We start from the raw sequence: 17,705 nt of genomic DNA on the forward strand, positions 1-17,705 counted from the left end.
CTGAGAAGGCAGGGGGTGGTTTTCCCATGTGCTTAACTGAATTCTTAACTTAATGGAAGAACCTTGAAAGAATGGGAAGTTGTGTTCAGATTAAGGTGCCATGTAATACAGAGACCAGATTTTCCAAAGCATTCACTTCTATTCCGTGTGTAGGGACTGTTTTTCTGGAGCAGTCATGGTGCCAGAACTGAATTTGTTTCTAATTGTTTAGTTCCTGCTGGATGACAGAAACCCCATGTATCACCCCAGTGATAAAGGCCTATAGGAGAATGGCTGGAAGGCTGTCCAGCAGAAAATCTAGGAGTGTTGTCTGACAGACAGCTAAACATGAGCCAGTAGTATAACCAGGTGGACAAGAAGCCCAATGGTATCCTGGCCTGCATCACAAATAGCATGCCCAATAAGAGCAGGAAGGTGATTGTCCCCCTGTACTCAGCTCTAGTGAGGCCACTCCAGAGTTCTGAGTTCAGTTTTAGGCCCCTTGCTACAAGAAAGGCAATGAGTAGCTCAAGTGCAGAACGCAAAACTGGTCAAGAAAACAAAATTTCTGAGGAGTGGCTGAGAGAACTGGGGCAATTTAATCTGAAACAAAAGGAGGCTGAAGGAGGACTCATAACCCTCTACAGCCACCTGAAAGAAGGCTGCAGGGGTAGGTGTTGGTCATTATTCTCAGGTGACAGATGACAGGGTGCAAGGAAATTCCCTCAAGTTGTGCTTAGGGAGGTTTAGATTGGACATTAGGAAGAATTTCTTCACAGAGAAGCTGGTCAGGCATTGGAACAGGCTGCCCAGGGAGATGGTAGGGTCTTCTTGCCTGGAGGTATTGAAGAGACATATGGATATGGCACTTCATACATGTGGTGGTGAATGGAGTTAAATCCAGATGATCACGAATGGTGTTCCCCAGGGGTCAATATTGAGGCAAGTCCTAATTAATACTATCTTTACTGATAACCTGGTGCATTGAGTGCACCCTAAGTAAGTGCAGATGACACCAAGTTGGCAGGAAGTGTTGATCTGCCTGAGGATAGGAAGGCCATACAGAGGGATCTGGGCATGCTTGATATCTGGACTGAGGCCAGTGGGATGAAGTTCAACAAGACCAAGTGCTGGGTCCTGCACTTTGGCCATAGCAACCCCAGGCAACACTATGGGCTTGTATCAGAACAGCTGGAAAACTGTGTGGAAGAAAGGGACCTGGCGTTGTTGGTCGACACTCAGCTAAACATGAGCCAGCAGTGTGCCCAGGTGGCCAAAAAGGTCAACAGCATCCTGGCTTATATCAGAAATAGTGTTGCCAGCAGGAACAGGGAGGTGATCACCCCCCCTGTATCCAGCACTGGTGAGGTTGTACCTTGAGTACTGTATTCAGTTTTGGGCCCCTCACTGCAAGGAAAACATTGAGGCCTTCAAGTGTGTTCTGAAAAGGGCAATGGTCTGGAGCACAAGTCTTATGAGGAGTGGCTGAGGGAAATGTTATTATTTAGTCTGGAGAAGAAGAGGCTCAAGGGAGGCCTTACTGCTCTCTACAACTACCTGATGCAAGGTTGTGGGGGGATCAGCCTCTTCTCCCATTTAACAAGTGATAGGATGAGAGATAATGGCCTCAATTTGAGCAAGGGGAGATTCAGGCTGGAAGTTAGGAAAAACTTCTCTGAAAATGTGGTCAGGTGCTGGAATGGTCTACCCAGGGAGGTGATAGTCACTGTCCCTGGAGCTGTTAAAAAAAACCTGTAAATGCTGTACTGAGGGACATAGTTTAGTGGGAAATACTAGTGATAAGTGGACGGTTGGACTGGATGATAGGTCTTTTCCAACCTTTGTGATTGTATGATTCTGTGATTAGTGGCATGGTTTAGTGGTGGACTTGATAGTGTTAGGCTGAGATTTGGACCTTAAAGGTCTTTTTCAATCAAAATGATTCTATGATTCTATTTAACAATGGGAATACCTTAGAAGCAGATCCAAGGCAACCTTTCTTGTTATCTAATGGAAGAAATCTTGAATACTGTTAGCTTAAGTGTTTTCATGGAAGGAGGAAGGCCCTGTGCCACAAGGGTGAGCATATATTGCAGGCATACTGTCCGGAAACTGAGTCTGTTTCTTAAAGACAACATGCCATGAATTGCCAGGTATAACAAGCACAGTAAGATTCCTGCTGTCCCTAAAGAGGCAAATGTAAACATAAGCAAACCTTGTGTGATATTGAGAGACTTTGTCTTTTTCCCTGCTAAGCAAAACCAGTGTTCTGTTCTGCATAAAATATTCTGTATATTTCATTTTCTAATCTCCAAATCTATCATCATTGACTCTAGACATCAGCATGCAAGCGTGCTCAGCAGTTGTTACGAAAAGTGTATTACTGCTGTTGTTTGTTTATTGGTGTTTAGAACTGCAAAATACAGCAAAGACCTTTCCAAATCTCCATTACAGCTTTTGCATCTGCAAGTACTGCAGGGAGAGAATACATTGTGAAGTTCCTGCCATAGAGTGTAGCCTGCTTTAGCAACAGGAGTATTTTCAGTAAGTCTTCAGTGCTCGTGGATTTGAAAACCTCTTGTAAGGATTTACACTAGTGATTCTTTTCAAAAATCCTGTTTGTGTAGATTAAAATGCTCTTAGGATTTATTTATTGTGACTAAATGAGGCAAAAACAACAAAATGTTTAGCAGGAGTCCACAATGTATTATATGCTTGTGTTACACATAGAGAATCAGCATACACAATAACTGAAATTACCAAGTCATAACTGTGGAATCCAGGTTTTATCCTTGCTCTGCTATGATTTACTTCGAGATTCTTGGACAATCCTTTCAAATTCCCAAACTTCTGTTTCCTTCTTCATATTGTAGTTATTAAGAATATAGTCTATCCTAAGACATATGCTTTCTTTCTGTCTGTACAGCAGATAGAATAAGCAGCTATGAAATGAGACACACAAATTTGGATTGCTTAACCTGCATTAAAAGCAGTAACAGAAATATTTTTTTTGTTTGCTGCAATCACAGGCAGCATTTCTTGGTTATTTTCTTAATGTTAACTATTGCTGAATGCAGTTAGAAGTGCAAGGAGGATATTCTTATACTTTTGCATTTCATGCAAAGCAGTTCTTTGTATCTGAGATGTGATTCCCCAGAGCAGATCATCTCAATTTAAATAACAATACCTCTATATCAACATCAGCTGAAGCACCAACATCAAATGAAGGCCCATGAGCTTGCACTGACCTGCAGGTTGACTAGCTCAACTGTATCCACAGTGCCATCCAGGCACTTCACTGTATTACTTATAATACTTCAGTGTTTCCACTGAATGTTTTACTTTTGCTTTAAATATATTTTGTAAATTGAATTCATTATTTCAGCCTTTGATTGTTACAGAAAACTGATGTGCTTTAATGATGCTGACAGTTGCTGCAGTACAGATGCTTTATACCACTAGAGATGTCCTTTACCTGCCATAGCAAAAAGGAGAATAAAATATAAAGATATAAATCAGTTTTGAATAGCTGTAAATACCCTTATATTAAGGATTGAAGCTGGGACAACTTTATGGTTTTAGAAAATTTAATATATTATTAAATCTGTAATAAAAACACCATATTCAGTGTCTTTATTTTATCTAAATCAAAAAGTACAACCAAAACAAAACAAAACAACAACAACAAAAAGACCAAAAACAAAAAAAACAAAAAAACACCCACCAGCTGACATTTTAAAATAAGATTTACTGTTAAGATTTGCACTACTTTCATTCAATGTATTTTTTACAAGATTGAAGATAAACTACAATGAAATTTCTCCAAAATACAAAGGTTTACTTGCTGGCCTAAAAAGTTCATTCCTCTTTTACCCAATTTTTAGAAAAGTAAGATGTAAAACAGAATAGTAATAAGTATCTTTTACTCTCCTGAAAGATTTATCTGAGAAATATTACAAATGAGAATATTGTCTGTAAGTCTGTTTTTCTTCCAGTACCTTTACCATCTTAGTTTTGAATGAATGCAAGAAGAATGATTATGATCAGGATACACGAACTCAAAAGTCACATTCTTGGTGGCTTTCTCTTTGGCCTTAATGTTCATGACAGTGCATTGCAACCTCATATACATAGATACATACCTACTGTATAGAACCTGCTTTAGCAGGAGGTTGGACTACATGATCTCCAGAGGCCATAGATCATAGAACCATAGGTTGGAAAAGGTTGGAAAAGTCCTCCAACATTTAGTCCAACTGTTCACTTACCAGTATTTCTTCACTAAATTGTATCCTTTGTACAACATCTAAATTCTTCTTGAACACCTCCAGGGATGGTGACTCCACCACCTCCCTAGGCAGCCTGTTTCAGCACGACTGCTCTTTTAGAGAAGAAATTTTTCCTAACATCAAACTTGAATCTGCCCATAAGACCAAAAAAAAGAGGTCCCTTCCAACTCCAACAATTCTGTAATTCAGTGACATCTGAGAAAACTGTGATTAGGTAAATTTAAACCTATTGTTTGCATTGGACAAGTGAAAGAGAATACCAGCCCTGATCCTTCTTATAACTCTTCTTGAGATCTTCCCTGGCAACGCATCCAAACCCTGTCCCTTGCCCGTGTTGAATAGCTTGAATAACCTGTGCTGCAAAAAGCACAAGTTGATCAGCACATGGCAAAATCTCTCCAGCAATACTATGGGTATACAAAAGCCAAAAGCTGAGGAAATCGGCACAGTATCAGTTTTCAGGCTCATACTGTACTTCCCCACATTCTGACCTTTGAATTCCCAGATAAATAGATTTGAGTTGGCCTGGGCGGCTCTGATCTACCTGCATCTCTGCAGGACTAACCCATGTTGCTCCAGCCTCTTTCAAGCATCTCTACAGCATGCCTCATTAGTGATGATGGATAAAGCTTCTGACTGTGTCCCTGCATATCCTCCACTCTGCATGTCTGAGAGGCATGTGAACAGTAGCACGAAGGCTTCACACATCTAGGCTTCACTAGCTTCACTCCTGATTTTTTTCCATATTGGCCCTATCTAAAGCTTTGCTTAAACACTAGTTCTTGTATAATGTTCTGCCTCTGCTGCTAAACTGTGAAGGAAACGCAGGTTGCTGCACTTCATCTGGCACTGGCTGAGTCATTGGCCCCAGTGCACTAGTGCTGGTGTCTACCCTTGTCATTAGCCTCATACAAAGCTTTAAAATGTAAAAACAGCTTCAGCTGTGTGACTTAAAGGTTCTGCAATTCAAAAAGAAAGACATAAGGAAATATCAGGGCTTTGAGCTTAAAATAGCTGACTCACAGAACACAGTATCAATCAGTATGATATTGGCATTGCTGTAATTCATCAAGCTGTCATCAATCTGTACATTTATAAAGCAAATCAGGTTTAGAAATTCTGTTTGTTGTTGTTTAGCATTGCAGGAGAAAAGAAGGAACAGATCTTTATCAGGTGTAAACTGTATGATTTTCTTCAGATTCCAGAAAGGAAATTTGAATTCTTTTTTTCTCTCATAAACTTTTGCATTCTGATTTACATTATTAAACAATAGTTAGATAAATTACCTCTATATACTATATAATAAAGATACATAATGTACCAGTTTTGACATTTTCCTTTCCTGGACCTTTATTTTCAGAGATTGTTCATCTAATATTGAATATAAATTACAGTTTTGTATTTATACTCAGTCAATGCTATCCAAGGGGAAAATTATATCACAGCATATCGCAGAATCACATCATAGAATCATAGGAATTGGAAGGGACCTCTGGGAATCATCTAGTCCAGCCCTGCAGGCAAAGCAGGTTCCCTGTGACAGAACTGTCATGGAGATAATCCATTCCTAATAGAAGTCCGATAAGTTTTTCCAGTAGAAAATTTCCCAGAATGGAAACTGGAACCAAAGTAGAGCAAAATGTAGGCTGTTGTTACTGAGGACAGCTTCGGAGCAAAGGGTTCCAGTAATTTCAATAGGATTTGCGCTGTGCCTAGATCAATAAGCAAATACTCTTCAATCCCAAGAGCATTTCTGGATGTCTACTTTTACCCTTAAAAACTTTAATATAACTAAAGGGTGGAAAATAGGAAGCTTGCAATATATATATTCAACTCATTAAGTTTTCCTTTTTGGAAAATATTTACTAAAGTGTTTTATAGCTAAATTAAATATGGTGGATGGATCTATCCTAAGGGAATAGATTAAATTAAACTAGGAAGAAACCAAATCTAATTATATTGCATTCTGTATAATTAAGCAGCAGGAATTCTTTGTTCTGATTCAGTACTTCAGGTTTGGTAAGACTTAGATTTAATCAATTAAATTACTTTATTTTTTCCCTTTAAATCAAAAAGGCAGGTACAGAGAACAATAGAATACAAAATATCTTTCATATATAAAAGATATATGTCAGTTTAACAAAATAGTCTGACGTTCCTGACAGTAAATTATGTCATGTTTTATACACATTCAGCATCTACCTCAGTAAATTATAGCAAAAAAATATATACAAACTAATCAACAACGTTACATTTTAGCTCCAACACTCCATTAAGCTTTAAAGCCTGGCTCCATACATGGATAGATAATACAGAATATATGGAGAGACAGACAGAAAAAAACAGTGAACAAGAACTAAGCTCAACATCTTACTGGAAAAGCATGTGCTGTAACAAGAAGGTTAACTATTAAAAGAAATGGACAGAAAAGGAAGATACAAATCTGCACCATTTGCAGATTAAAACTCACACATCAAGTAGACCCTTAAAAATGTGAATGATTTTGATTCTTTTTGACCATTTTGGTTTTTTTTGGAGGGGTCACTGGAGTGATCTAAGACAGTCTGCACATTGGTCTGAGATGTCCAGAGCTCACCCTATTTCTACCACTCTGAACTACTGCAGGAGTGGGCAGTGTTACACTCCAGTGGGTCCACACACCATCCTATTTGTGTCTTATCTTAAACAACAACATTCATTTCACCATCATAGCTAGATAGCGGGGCCTAAATTTCAGTGTTTGTGAATTCATCTGTTTGTGCGTTCATTTCCCAGGGTATGTCCTCTTTCCTTGCTCTGAAAAAAGACAATACCATTTCATCCACTGAAAGGCTTTGTGAGGTTCCATAGCAGATAAAGGCAGTATAGTTGTTTCCTCAACCATTTGTTACTGATATTGCCAATGTTTCCAACATCCTCCACTGGTGCAGATCAGTAAAGGAAGGATTATTTTTCATGACACTTTAAGCAGCAGGGACACTAAATTGAACAGTAGCCAATAGTGGGAATTTATTAAACATAACAACAGTCAAATATTCCCACGCTAGAATACTGACAGATAATGCCATTCCATAAATATCTGTCTCCATTTTTCTCCAGCAACAAAACTCCACTTGAATAGACCTGAGCTTAGAGACTGTGCACAAAGATTGACAGAATATAAAACTTTCCAGGAAAATATCTAATATGTGATTGAACTTGAAGTACTCTTGAGAATGCATAGTGCATGAAGTCAAGCTAAATGAGAGAGATTGGTGAGGAAACAAATGTATTACAAATGTAATAGCACTAAAAAAACATTATATTGTACACATTGCCAGAGCTTGTTAAGTATTAACAGGTCTAGGGCTCCCAATTTTCTGGTTTACAAACTAGAAAATAGATGTTATTCTGGCTTCCCTTACAGATCCCCATTTATAGTTTCTTTACAGGAAGACCAGGATCAGCTTACAGGCAGCTAAAGAAATTGAACATGCTGTGCTCAGTGGGAGCAGTATTATGGCTGTGTCTCAGGCTTAGATCATTAATTGAAAACACATAGAAAAGAGTGAGGTAAGTTTGTTTAATCATGTGGACACTGGTAGTGGACTGCTTATATGTATTTGCAGAACATATAGATAATAGAAACCTTTGATATCGCTTAAAAAGCATTGTGGCTAATGCTTTCATGGCATCAGTGTTAAATAATGTTCTTAATCTGATTAAACAGATGAATGAAATCACTGAAATATTTTCCAGTTACAAAAGTATTTTGAATGTTAAGAGAGTGGATAGGTGGTGGTTGGTTTTGTTGTTTTTTTTTTAATAAACTAGTGGTACCATCTGCTCAGAAGCAGGCTAAGAGAAGTAGCTCTAACACTGTACAGAGATATTAAGTCCTTAACACAGCCTCTTCTATAAAGAGATTTGACATACCAGAATATTTGTTGAAGGACGTGGCCCTTCTGTCATAACTGGGTAACCAAAGCTTCTGGTACTGTCTACAGTACCAAGATAATAGTATAGCATAATTATGTCACTGGCCACCTGTAGCAGCTTTGCCACAAGGAATAGAAGAGCCACAAATTCACTTATCAGATTGTTGCATTTTTCCCCAAGTATTTATTTCTCTGATTAATATTTTCAGTACTGGAAGCTGCACATAAGATTTGCATTTCATGGTAATACATAGTTCAAATTGTTAGGACTAGCGATACTGTACAGAATGCAGGGTATGTGTTTGGGCTCTAAACCCACAACAGACCCTAGTGTGCAGCAGTGAGCCTTGGGGAAGGGGATAGACTACAGGATGTAGTTGGGGAAGAGGAGAGTTCTGAGTTGGTTCAGTGTGGGGAATGAGAGACTTCAGTGCAGTCTACCTTGGAGAATGAAAAGAAGATGAAGACAGACCCTTCCTGAAGATGGGGAAAGAGGAGGCCATAAACACAAGTCTGAACACAGGAAGTTCTGCTTTGGCGTTAGAAAAAGTTTTTCATTGTGACAATGGATAAAAATTGGTGTGGAGCTCAGAAGGGGCATGGGATCTCCATCCAAAATCCATAATATTCATGGTAACTCTTCGGGATTAGATTTGTATTTTGGTACTCAGAAACTAAAAGAAAGTAGGATCCAATGAGCAGCACACTCAGTATGCGTGAGAAGATGGGTTTGATGCCTGATGTGGTTGCTGAGCCGCTTTCCATCATATTTGAAAAATAGCGGATGTCCGGTGAAGTCCCTGGTGACTGGGAAAATGGAAACATTACTCCCATTTTTAAGAAAGGTGAAAGGATGACCCAGAGAACTACAGGTTGCTGAGCCTCACCTCTGTGCCTGGGAAGATCATGGAGCAGATCATCCTACAAGCTATGTTAAGGCACATACAAGATAAAGAAGTGATTTGAGACAGCCAGCATGGCTTCACCAAAGGCAGATCTTGTCTGACCAATCTGGTGGCGTTCTATGATAGAGTGATAGCATCGGTGGACAGATAAGGGTGGTAGATGTCATCTACCTGGACTTCTGCAAAGCCTTTAAGTGGTCCCCCACCACAACTTTGTCTCTAAATTGGAAAAGTATGGATTTGAAGGATGGACAGTTCAATGGATTAGGAATTGGTTGTCTGGATGCAGCCAAAGGGTTGTGATTGATGGTTCTGTGTCACGGTGGAGACTGGTCACAAGCGGTGTCCCTCAGGGGTCAATCTTGGGATTGGTGCTCTTCAACATCTTCATCAATGACATAGATGATGGCATTGAGTGCACCCTCAGCAAGTTTGCAGATGACACCAAGCAGAGCGGTGCAGTCAATACACAGGAAGGAAGGGAAGCCATCCAGAATGACCTGGACAGGCTGGAGGAGTGGGCCCATGGGAACATAATGAGGTTGAGTAAGGCCAAGTACAGGGTGCTTAACTTAGGTTGGAGCTATCCCAGGTATTTATAGAAACTAGTGGAAGATCTTGAGAGCAGCCCTGTGGAGAAGGACTTGGGGGTCCTGGTGGACAAGAAGCTGGACATGAGCCAGCAGTGTGCACTTGCAGCCCAGAAGGTCAACTGCATTAACTGCATTCTGGGCTGCATTTAAAAAGGGGTGGCCAGCAGGGAGAGGGAGATGATTGTCCCCCTCTACTCGGCTCTTGTGGGGCCCCATCTGCAGTACTGCATCCAAGCCTGGGGCTCCTACTACAGGAAGGACATGGAGCTTTTGGAGCGGGTACAGAGGAGGGTCACTAAGATGACCAGAGGGCTGGAGCACTTCTCCCATGAGGAAAGGTTGAGGGAACTGGGCTTGTTTAGCTTGGAGAAGGGAAGGTTCTGGGCAGACCTCATTGTAGCCTTTCAGTACTTGAAGACCACATATGAACAGGAGGGGGAACAGCTGTTTACATGGGCTGATAGTGATAGGACAAGGGGCAATGGTGTTAAACGGAGACAGGAGAGGTGTAGGTTAGATATTAGGAGGAAATTTTTTACCCAGAGGGTGATGACACAGTGGAACAGGTTGCCCAAGGAGATTGTGGATGCCCCATCCCTGCAGGGGTTCAAGACCAGGCTGGATGTGGCTCTGGTCGGCCTGGTCTGGTGGTTGGTGACTCTGCCCGTTGCAGGGGATTTGAAACTAGGGAGGGATCTTTAAGATCCCTTTCAACTCAGGCCATTCTATGATTCTATCATACTGTGTCAACGGCTTTACTGAAGTTGAGACAGATGACATCAGTGGCTCTTCTCTTGTCCATTGATGCACTAACATCATCACAAAAAGCCAACTAGCTTGGCCAAGCAGGATTTGCCCTTAGTGAAGCTACATCTCCCATACCAGCTCCTTGCCTTCTGTGTGCCTTTAGCATCACTTCCAGGAGGATCTGTTTCATGATGTTTCTCGGCACAGAGGTCAGACAGAGGTCGATAGTTCCCGAGGTCATCCTTTTTACCCTTCTAAAAATGCGTGTGATGTTGTCATGTTTCCAGTCACCAGGGACTTCACCTGATTGTCACTTTTCCAATCTCATAGAGAGAGGCTTGGCAACTAGATCAGCCAGTTCCCTTGGGACTCTGGGATGCATCTCATCAGAACCCATAGAGTTCCGGATGTTCAGGTTCTTCAGGTGGTTATGAACCCGATCGTTGCTTACAGTGGGAGGGATGTTGCTTTCTCAAACTTCTCTTATCAAACCAAGCATTTGAGGGCCCTGTGATGAGCAGTAATGAGAGAAGACTGAGGCAAAAATGTTGTTATGTACCCCAGCCTTCTCCTTGTCAGTTCTTAGGAGCTTGCTGGTGTCACTCACTAGAGGGTCACACCCTCCTGGGCTTTCCTTTTCTGGTTCTCTCAGCCCAAGTTTCCCCGTTCCTGCCTTGGAGCTCACAAGCCTGTGAGGAGAACAGTTGCTAAGCTGACAGCAACTGCCCCCCCCAGGCAGGGCAGTGGGTCACAGAGGGGCCCTTTGTGACTCATCTCTGTGATACCCAGGGACAGCTAGCACTGACATAGTGGCCCCACAGTGTCCGGTAGGACAGCGAGGCAACAGGGCAGGAGTGTGCAGGTCTGGCAAGGAGCCCCCGAGTGCAGCCCAAGTCGTTTTCCTCTACCCTTGGCTGCCTCCTCCCCACCCTCAGCCCTCATCCCATGCAATGGAGGAGAGACCCATCAGCCGCCCCAGGGTGGCCTGGGCCGAGAGTGGAGCTCCCGAGGAGAGCAGACCTCCACCGGAGCCCTACAAATTGACTGAGGTGCAGCCATTCCATGGTGGTGAGTGAGGGTCCCCAGTGGGGTGGGCAGGGCTGGGGCAGTGAGTGCTCCCTGCTTGACACCAGGGCCCCTTGCCCTGACAGGCATGGGCAGACTGTGCCAGGGAAGCGGGACCAGGGCTGGAGAGGGCAGAGCTCCTTCCTCTGCTTGCACCTGCCTTTGGCCCCTCTACAGCGCTGCTCACTCTCTTCCTTGGTTAGATGCTGACAACCTGTCTCTCCCTGAAGAGGAGAATGAGGAAATGGGGGAGAATGAGAAGAAGGCCATGGAGAAAATAGAGTACTACCTCAGGAATACAGAAGAGGTAAACTCTCGGCTGTGCCTGCATCCCCTGATGGTCCTTCTGGCTGTGCCTTCAGGCTGCAGGAGGGATGCTGGCTGGACAGAACTACTGCCCTCCAGGCGTCCCACACTGCTCCAAGCCCAGCAATGCTCTGGGTCCGCTGGACATGTCTCACCCAGCTCACACTCCCTCCTTGTCTTCTGTGGTCACCAGAAGGACATGCTAAAGATGGTGTTCCTGAAGAGCATTTGCACCATTTGCAAAATCGACAACAACAAGGCTTTGTGTAAGAAACTGGCTGTTTTCTGCCGTGAAAATAAGTTGGCAAAGGAAGTCGAGGTGAGGGGATGATACAAGGGGTTGTGCAGAGGTGACAAAGCCACCCAGGGACTGGCATCCTGAGAGGCAGGGGTGGGCAGAGGGACTGTGGGTATCGCTGAGATCTCAGCAGTGAGACGCAGGGTGCCTCTGTGTTCTGGTGCTTGGTAGGGGGCACTGGGGCTCCTGTGACCCTGCTGACCAGCGTGAGGTCCTATCCCATTTCTGCTCTGCAGGAGCTGCTGGAGAATGAGCCAATGGAGAATGAGCCAATGGACCAGCTGCGCACAGCAGTGCAGTACCACGCCATGCTTGCGATCACTGCCATGAGGTACCAGCCCCTGGTTTTGCCACCACAAACCCAACAGCACAATTCTGGCAGCCCTGACCGTAGCTAGCAGGGAGGCATCCCCCATGTGGTCAGGGAGGCCCTCAGCTCTCCCCTGCTCTGGGCTTCTTCAGACGTTGGAGGAAGCCCTGAAGCTCCCTGCAAGTCTCGGCTCTTGCTCCAAAGAGGAGGCATCAGGACTGTCCTCTCGCCAAGGCCAGCCCTGTGGAGGAGGTGCCTCCCAGCAGGGCTCCACCTTCCTCCCAGGAAACCCTGCCCAAGGGAGGACCTGTTCCACCCCTGTCTTGGCATCCAGGCGCTGCTCCCAACACACAGTCTCTCTATTTGCAGCAGAGTGAAGGCAATTGCGCAGGATGAAATAAGATCTCTTCTAAATGCGTGCTTCAAAGCCATCTTCTATCTGCCACCAAAAGAGGTCTTGAACATTCACCTCTACAATCATGTATGTACTGGGTGAACTACTGGAGATCCCACACCTCTGGGATTATTCATATACAGAGATTACTAATGATCCTCGCAGTCAGGGTCTTGGATCTAGTCCCCCTTCTCTCTCACTCTTGCCATGGACCTGGCAACACCCAATGCTCACAGCCCGGTCTGCTCACAGCAGCTTTGTGGCCACAGGGCCTCTCTCTCCCAAGCTGTGTGTGCATCTGCGGGTGTTCTTCCTTGGAAGTCAAAGGGGTTCACAGCACTTACCTTGGGGTGAGAGGGACATCTGAAAGACTTTCACAACCTGTTGTTCTCTTTACAGACCATGCATGCTATGGACAACATGCTGCAGATGTTGCTGGTCAGCCATCGTACCTCCAGCAGTGAGGAGCTGCAGAATATCTTGGAGGTCTGTCTATTGCACATCTCCACCCCCGGAGTTCTCTTTGATAAAATAAGCACCCTCTGCATAGGAATAACATGGGCAGTAGCAGAAGCCTGCAAGGAACCACAGTGGCAGTAGTCCCTGGAAGGGCTTGGCTTCAGCCTTTGGGAAGCCTGGATGGATGCTATGATTCCAGCCAGTGGTTCAGCAGTACTGCTTCTGCTGCAGTGGGCATCAGCAGTTTCTCTCCTCACAGGTGCTGCTACACTTTGCCAGTAGCCAAGACAAAACTGTGCAGGCAAGGGCCATGGAACGGCTCTGGAAGCTCAGCAGTTTCATTGCCAGCAATTCCTGGCAGGAGGTAAGGAGCCAGGAACTTTCCAGCCAGGCTGTCTCCCCTTCCTTGCATCCCAGAGCAGCCTACAGCTCAGGAGTACCTGTGAGACAAGCTTGGGCACAGCTGGGAGACAAGACTTTGGCATGGATTTACCCTGAAGCAAGGGTCTTCATCTTTCCTTTACCTCTGGTCCTCCCACTCCACACCCTGTTCTCTCACTCAGTTTGACATGTCTTCTCCCCATTCCTTCCTTCTTGCCATAGCCATTCGCAAAATTCCTAGAGCCTTCTCAGAGGACAGACATCGTCTGCATGACCCTTGAGACCATTGGAGAGGGCAGCACTGAGGACATGGAGTGGGCCATCTCGATGCTGGATGTGGTTCTACAAGACCCTGCCACCTGGATGATGGATGTAAGGAGCCTCAGGCTGGATTGCTGTGCCCTGCCCTGCCCTCCACAGCTCTTGGGAATCCAAAGCCATTTTAAAGCAGCAAAGAGTAATGGGAATGGCAGTAATATTGGCAGGGGGGCAAATGGCTGCAGTACAGCAGCAGCAGCATTCTCCTTATGCCCTCCCACCAGGTGCCAGAGATTTTGGAGTTCATCCAGAGAAACCTGGGAAGCAGCAGCACATCACTACAGGAGGCCCTCTTCTCAGTGCTGGATGTGCTGACCATCCAGTCTCCCAGGGATGTGCTGAGGAGTGTGCTGACTGACCTTCCCCAGTGTGACAGGTACCAGCCCTGACAGTCCCACGTGTTTGTTCCATGAGAAGAGCAGAGCTCAGAGACGCTCCTGCTGTCAGAGGAAAGCTGCAGGACACCCCAGGCACTCCATCCCACATGCTTTCCAGTGCTCAGGGCTGCAGCAGCCCATGCTGACCATGACAGCCCATCAGGCTCCTGCCCTGCCCCTCAGGGAAGGCCACCTCAGCCCCTCCTGCTTGCCAGGCTGGGCCCCCAGGCCTCCTCAAGCAAGTGGAGTGGTAGACTACAGCTGCAGCACAGCCTGGGGCCTGCTGGGCCTGCCTGAGCCATGGTGCTGTGGCTGAGTGTAGCATTATAATGCAATGGAAAACACAGCAATGACAGCAGGTTACCAGAGTCCCAGATTGGAGCAAGTGAGCATAAGCTCATGTGCAGTAGCCATGGATGCAAACACAAAGGAAAGAGGCTGCTTAGCTTTGGAAAACCTGAGCTTTACAGGGATCTCCAGTGAGATACCCTTGCTTCCACTGCTAACCACTAATGGAGATCTGGGAGAAGATGGATCCTGGCTCCACCCCTTCAGGTGACTGAGGTGCATTTCTTGCACCTGAGCTCCCCTGGGTTGACACCTTCCACCAGGTGTTCAGTCACCATTTCAGGCAATGACTTAGCATGTTTGCTACACTGAGGCAGCCCAGCTGACATAGCATTGCTCTTGCTTTGTAGCACCACCCTGGACATCTGGAAGAGAATAGTTACCCTGCCAGAAAATTCAGAGTGGATCTTGGATGAACTGTGCAGCATTTTCCAGGACAAAGAGCTGTGTGGGATCTTTAACGTCACCACAGTGGAGTTGGGCCTCCTTCGCTTCACCGTGAGTTACTGGACAAGGCACCGTGCTCTTTTTCAGGGCTCTCTTTGCCCAGATCCCTGCCTTGTCCTGCCTTGCTCCCCAGACTGGAAATCTGGGGCAGGGCAGTAGCAAAGTTGGGGCCATATCTGGGGCCAGCGAAAGGCAGGGACTCCGTGCAGGTTGAGCAGGCTGCAGAGCCAGGGAGAGGAAGAGCTCATGGCCACCCACGCCTGGTGCCATTTTTGTGCCAGCTCTTGCTGGTCCTCAAAGGTGTGAGAGCAAGAGGGGTCAGAGGGCAGGAGGAGGAGGCCGAAAAGCCATCCTGTGTTGTGCTGGGTCTGGGGCAGAGAGGGACCATGGGGTCCTCCAAAACCACTGCTGCCCCAGACCAGGCTGTGCGGGCCTGGTGCCCTGCCCTGAGCTGCCAGAGGAGCCAGGAGCTGCAGGGTGCAGGGAGTCTTGCTGCCTCTGCCTGGCTCTCACTGTTGCCTTTGTTTCAGGTGATGGATCCCACTGAAGAGAATCTGCAAGAGCTGCATAACCCAGCACAGCTCCGGCAGCTTCTCAAGATTGAGAGCCTGCCGCTAGTCTGGCTGGTGCTTAGAGGCCTTGTACTGCTGTCCGAGAGCTCTGAGATGGTGAGCAGGACCTAGTCAAATGAAGCCCTCCTGTTGGCAGCCTGGCGCTGGGGTGGTGGGCAACACTGTGCCTTGGCCCCTGCCCGAGACTAAGGAGTTGGGGTGATGGCTGTGGTGAGGCGTGGTGGCTGCCTGGAGAGATTTCCAGGAACTTTCCAGATGGGTTACCTGGGGGCCTGTTGGAAAAGGGGGTGGCTGAACAGAGGAAACGGATTCCTTGCTCTCCTGCCCTCAATTCTAGTGGCATCTGCCAGCAAGCAAGGCATGTGTGTGATGCTCTGTAATCAGAGCTCTCAGGCCAGGGTGGCTATTGCCCTCTTGATTCAAAAGAAGCTATGTGTTTTGTACAGGCAAGAAGAATAAGGGTCCTGCTGCCAGAGGTCATGGGGACCCTGCGGTTTGCCAACACACCCATTGCTCTGAAGGTGCTGAATATCTTCAGAAATGTGATGACTCATCTGGGCAAGTATGATGCTACTCTCATTGCTGTAAATCTGGCTGAGGATCTCCTGCCTCTTTTCAATCATGTAAGTCAGCTGTGATAGGCTGAGCTCTGTGCATGCATGCCTGGCCTGTATTTGCTCCTCTGGACCGCTGTGGGATATCTTCCGGGCTCTGTAGCCCAGCCAGCCTTCTCTCTGTCTCCAGTTTGGTTGTTGGTAGTGGTTTGAGGCCCCTGTGCTGTGGCCCAGCCTAGCTCCTATGCAAAGTATCTTCTGCCAAAGGTGACTTGGAGACTGCTGAGTGCTTCCTTTGCTACCAGTGCTACGCATTCTCCCCAGGTCCTGTAGCAGGGAGATGGAAACCAAACAGGCAGCGTGTGCCCCAGGGACATTGCCAATGGCCAGTCCTGTGTTCTCCTTGTCCTGGTCCCCGGGAGTTCTGCTTTGAGGTGATGGGGTGGCTGGGGGAGCACTCTGAGGCACAGGCACCCTGTGCTGGAAACTTGTTGCACTGCTTTGTACAGCCACATGGTGCTTTTGTGCAGTGTGTGACTCCAAAGCTCCTCCCTACAAATCAGCCACGCCTATGCTCATGGTCACCATGGGCAATCAGAGTGTGTTGCTGAGGTCCTCCTTCTTCCTCAGGTGGCAAGTGAAGTGCGAGAAGGCTCCATCTGCCTCTTCAAGGATTTGATGAACACTGTAGTGTGGTGTCAAAAGAGAAACATGAAGAAGACTGTGCGCAAGGCCCTGCTCCCTCTGGTCTTTCAGATGAGTGATGAGACCCCGAGTATTGCAGAGGTATGAATTTCAGACCTGGCCAATATGCAGGCAGGGGTGTGCTGACAATCCAGGGGTGGTCAGGGAATTGAGGGCAAGTTTGGCAAGCATTCAAGCTTTTGGGATTTGTGTCTGTGGTACTATTTCCCAATGCCAATTGCTTTGTAGGTCTCTGGAGAAACCCTCATAGCGTGTGCAAAGTTCCTGAAGTGGAAGAACCTCAAGCACCTGGCCAAAAGAAAGAAAAAAATGGAGATCAAGGAGTGTTTGGTAAGGACAACCACACAGTCCCCATCCCATTGCTGGGGAAGGAGATGCTGGCAGAAGGAGCTGCACCAGCAGCTGGAGAAAGTCTGCAAGTCCTATGCCTTTGTGTTCTTCAGGTGCAGCAGAACAGGCAGATGGTGGATGAATACCTTTGGCAGAATCTGCCATACTTGAGGGATTCTCAGGCCTCTTTGCGATATGAGGCTGTGGAATTCATTGGTGAGCCCAACCTGTGGGTCCCTCTTTGGGCCCTGTCCTGACAGCCAGGTGCAGCCCTGCAGCCCCCAGATACACCTTGCCCATGCCAGTAGCCCCGATGGGTGCCTTGCTCAGGTCCCCTCTTGGGCACCGTCCCTGCCTGCGGGAAGGGAAGGGAGGGGAAGGGAAGGGAGGGGAAGGGAAGGGAAGGGAAGG

At 46.2% G+C, this 17,705-nt stretch overlaps 1 protein-coding gene across 3 annotated transcripts; it reads left to right on the plus strand.

The window, feature by feature from the left end:
* The first annotated feature begins 5,603 nt into the window (after nt 1–5,603).
* On the plus strand, nt 5,604–17,693 carry LOC104915311. 3 transcript variants are annotated; one of them, XM_031557388.1, is made up of 15 exons: nt 5,604–7,820; nt 11,699–11,802; nt 11,995–12,120; nt 12,336–12,430; nt 12,779–12,890; nt 13,203–13,289; nt 13,522–13,626; nt 13,866–14,015; nt 14,186–14,337; nt 15,037–15,184; nt 15,664–15,801; nt 16,152–16,328; nt 16,890–17,045; nt 17,193–17,294; nt 17,408–17,693. In XM_031557388.1, exons 2-15 carry the CDS (start codon nt 11,740–11,742, stop codon nt 17,549–17,551), a joined length of 1,755 nt encoding a protein of 584 aa, XP_031413248.1. In that variant the 5' UTR covers nt 5,604–7,820; nt 11,699–11,739; the 3' UTR covers nt 17,552–17,693. The 3 variants fall into 3 exon arrangements, with proteins under 3 accessions (XP_031413248.1, XP_019466220.1, XP_019466233.1); XM_019610675.1 differs by lacking the exon at nt 5,604–7,820 and adding an exon at nt 10,271–11,498; XM_019610688.1 differs by lacking the exon at nt 5,604–7,820 and having other exon boundaries at nt 11,787–11,802; nt 11,995–12,067.
* The last annotated feature ends 12 nt before the right edge of the window (nt 17,694–17,705 follow it).

The sequence above is a fragment of the Meleagris gallopavo genome, chromosome Z (assembly GCF_000146605.3).
Source record: "Meleagris gallopavo isolate NT-WF06-2002-E0010 breed Aviagen turkey brand Nicholas breeding stock chromosome Z, Turkey_5.1, whole genome shotgun sequence".
Taxonomy (NCBI): domain Eukaryota; kingdom Metazoa; phylum Chordata; class Aves; order Galliformes; family Phasianidae; genus Meleagris; species Meleagris gallopavo.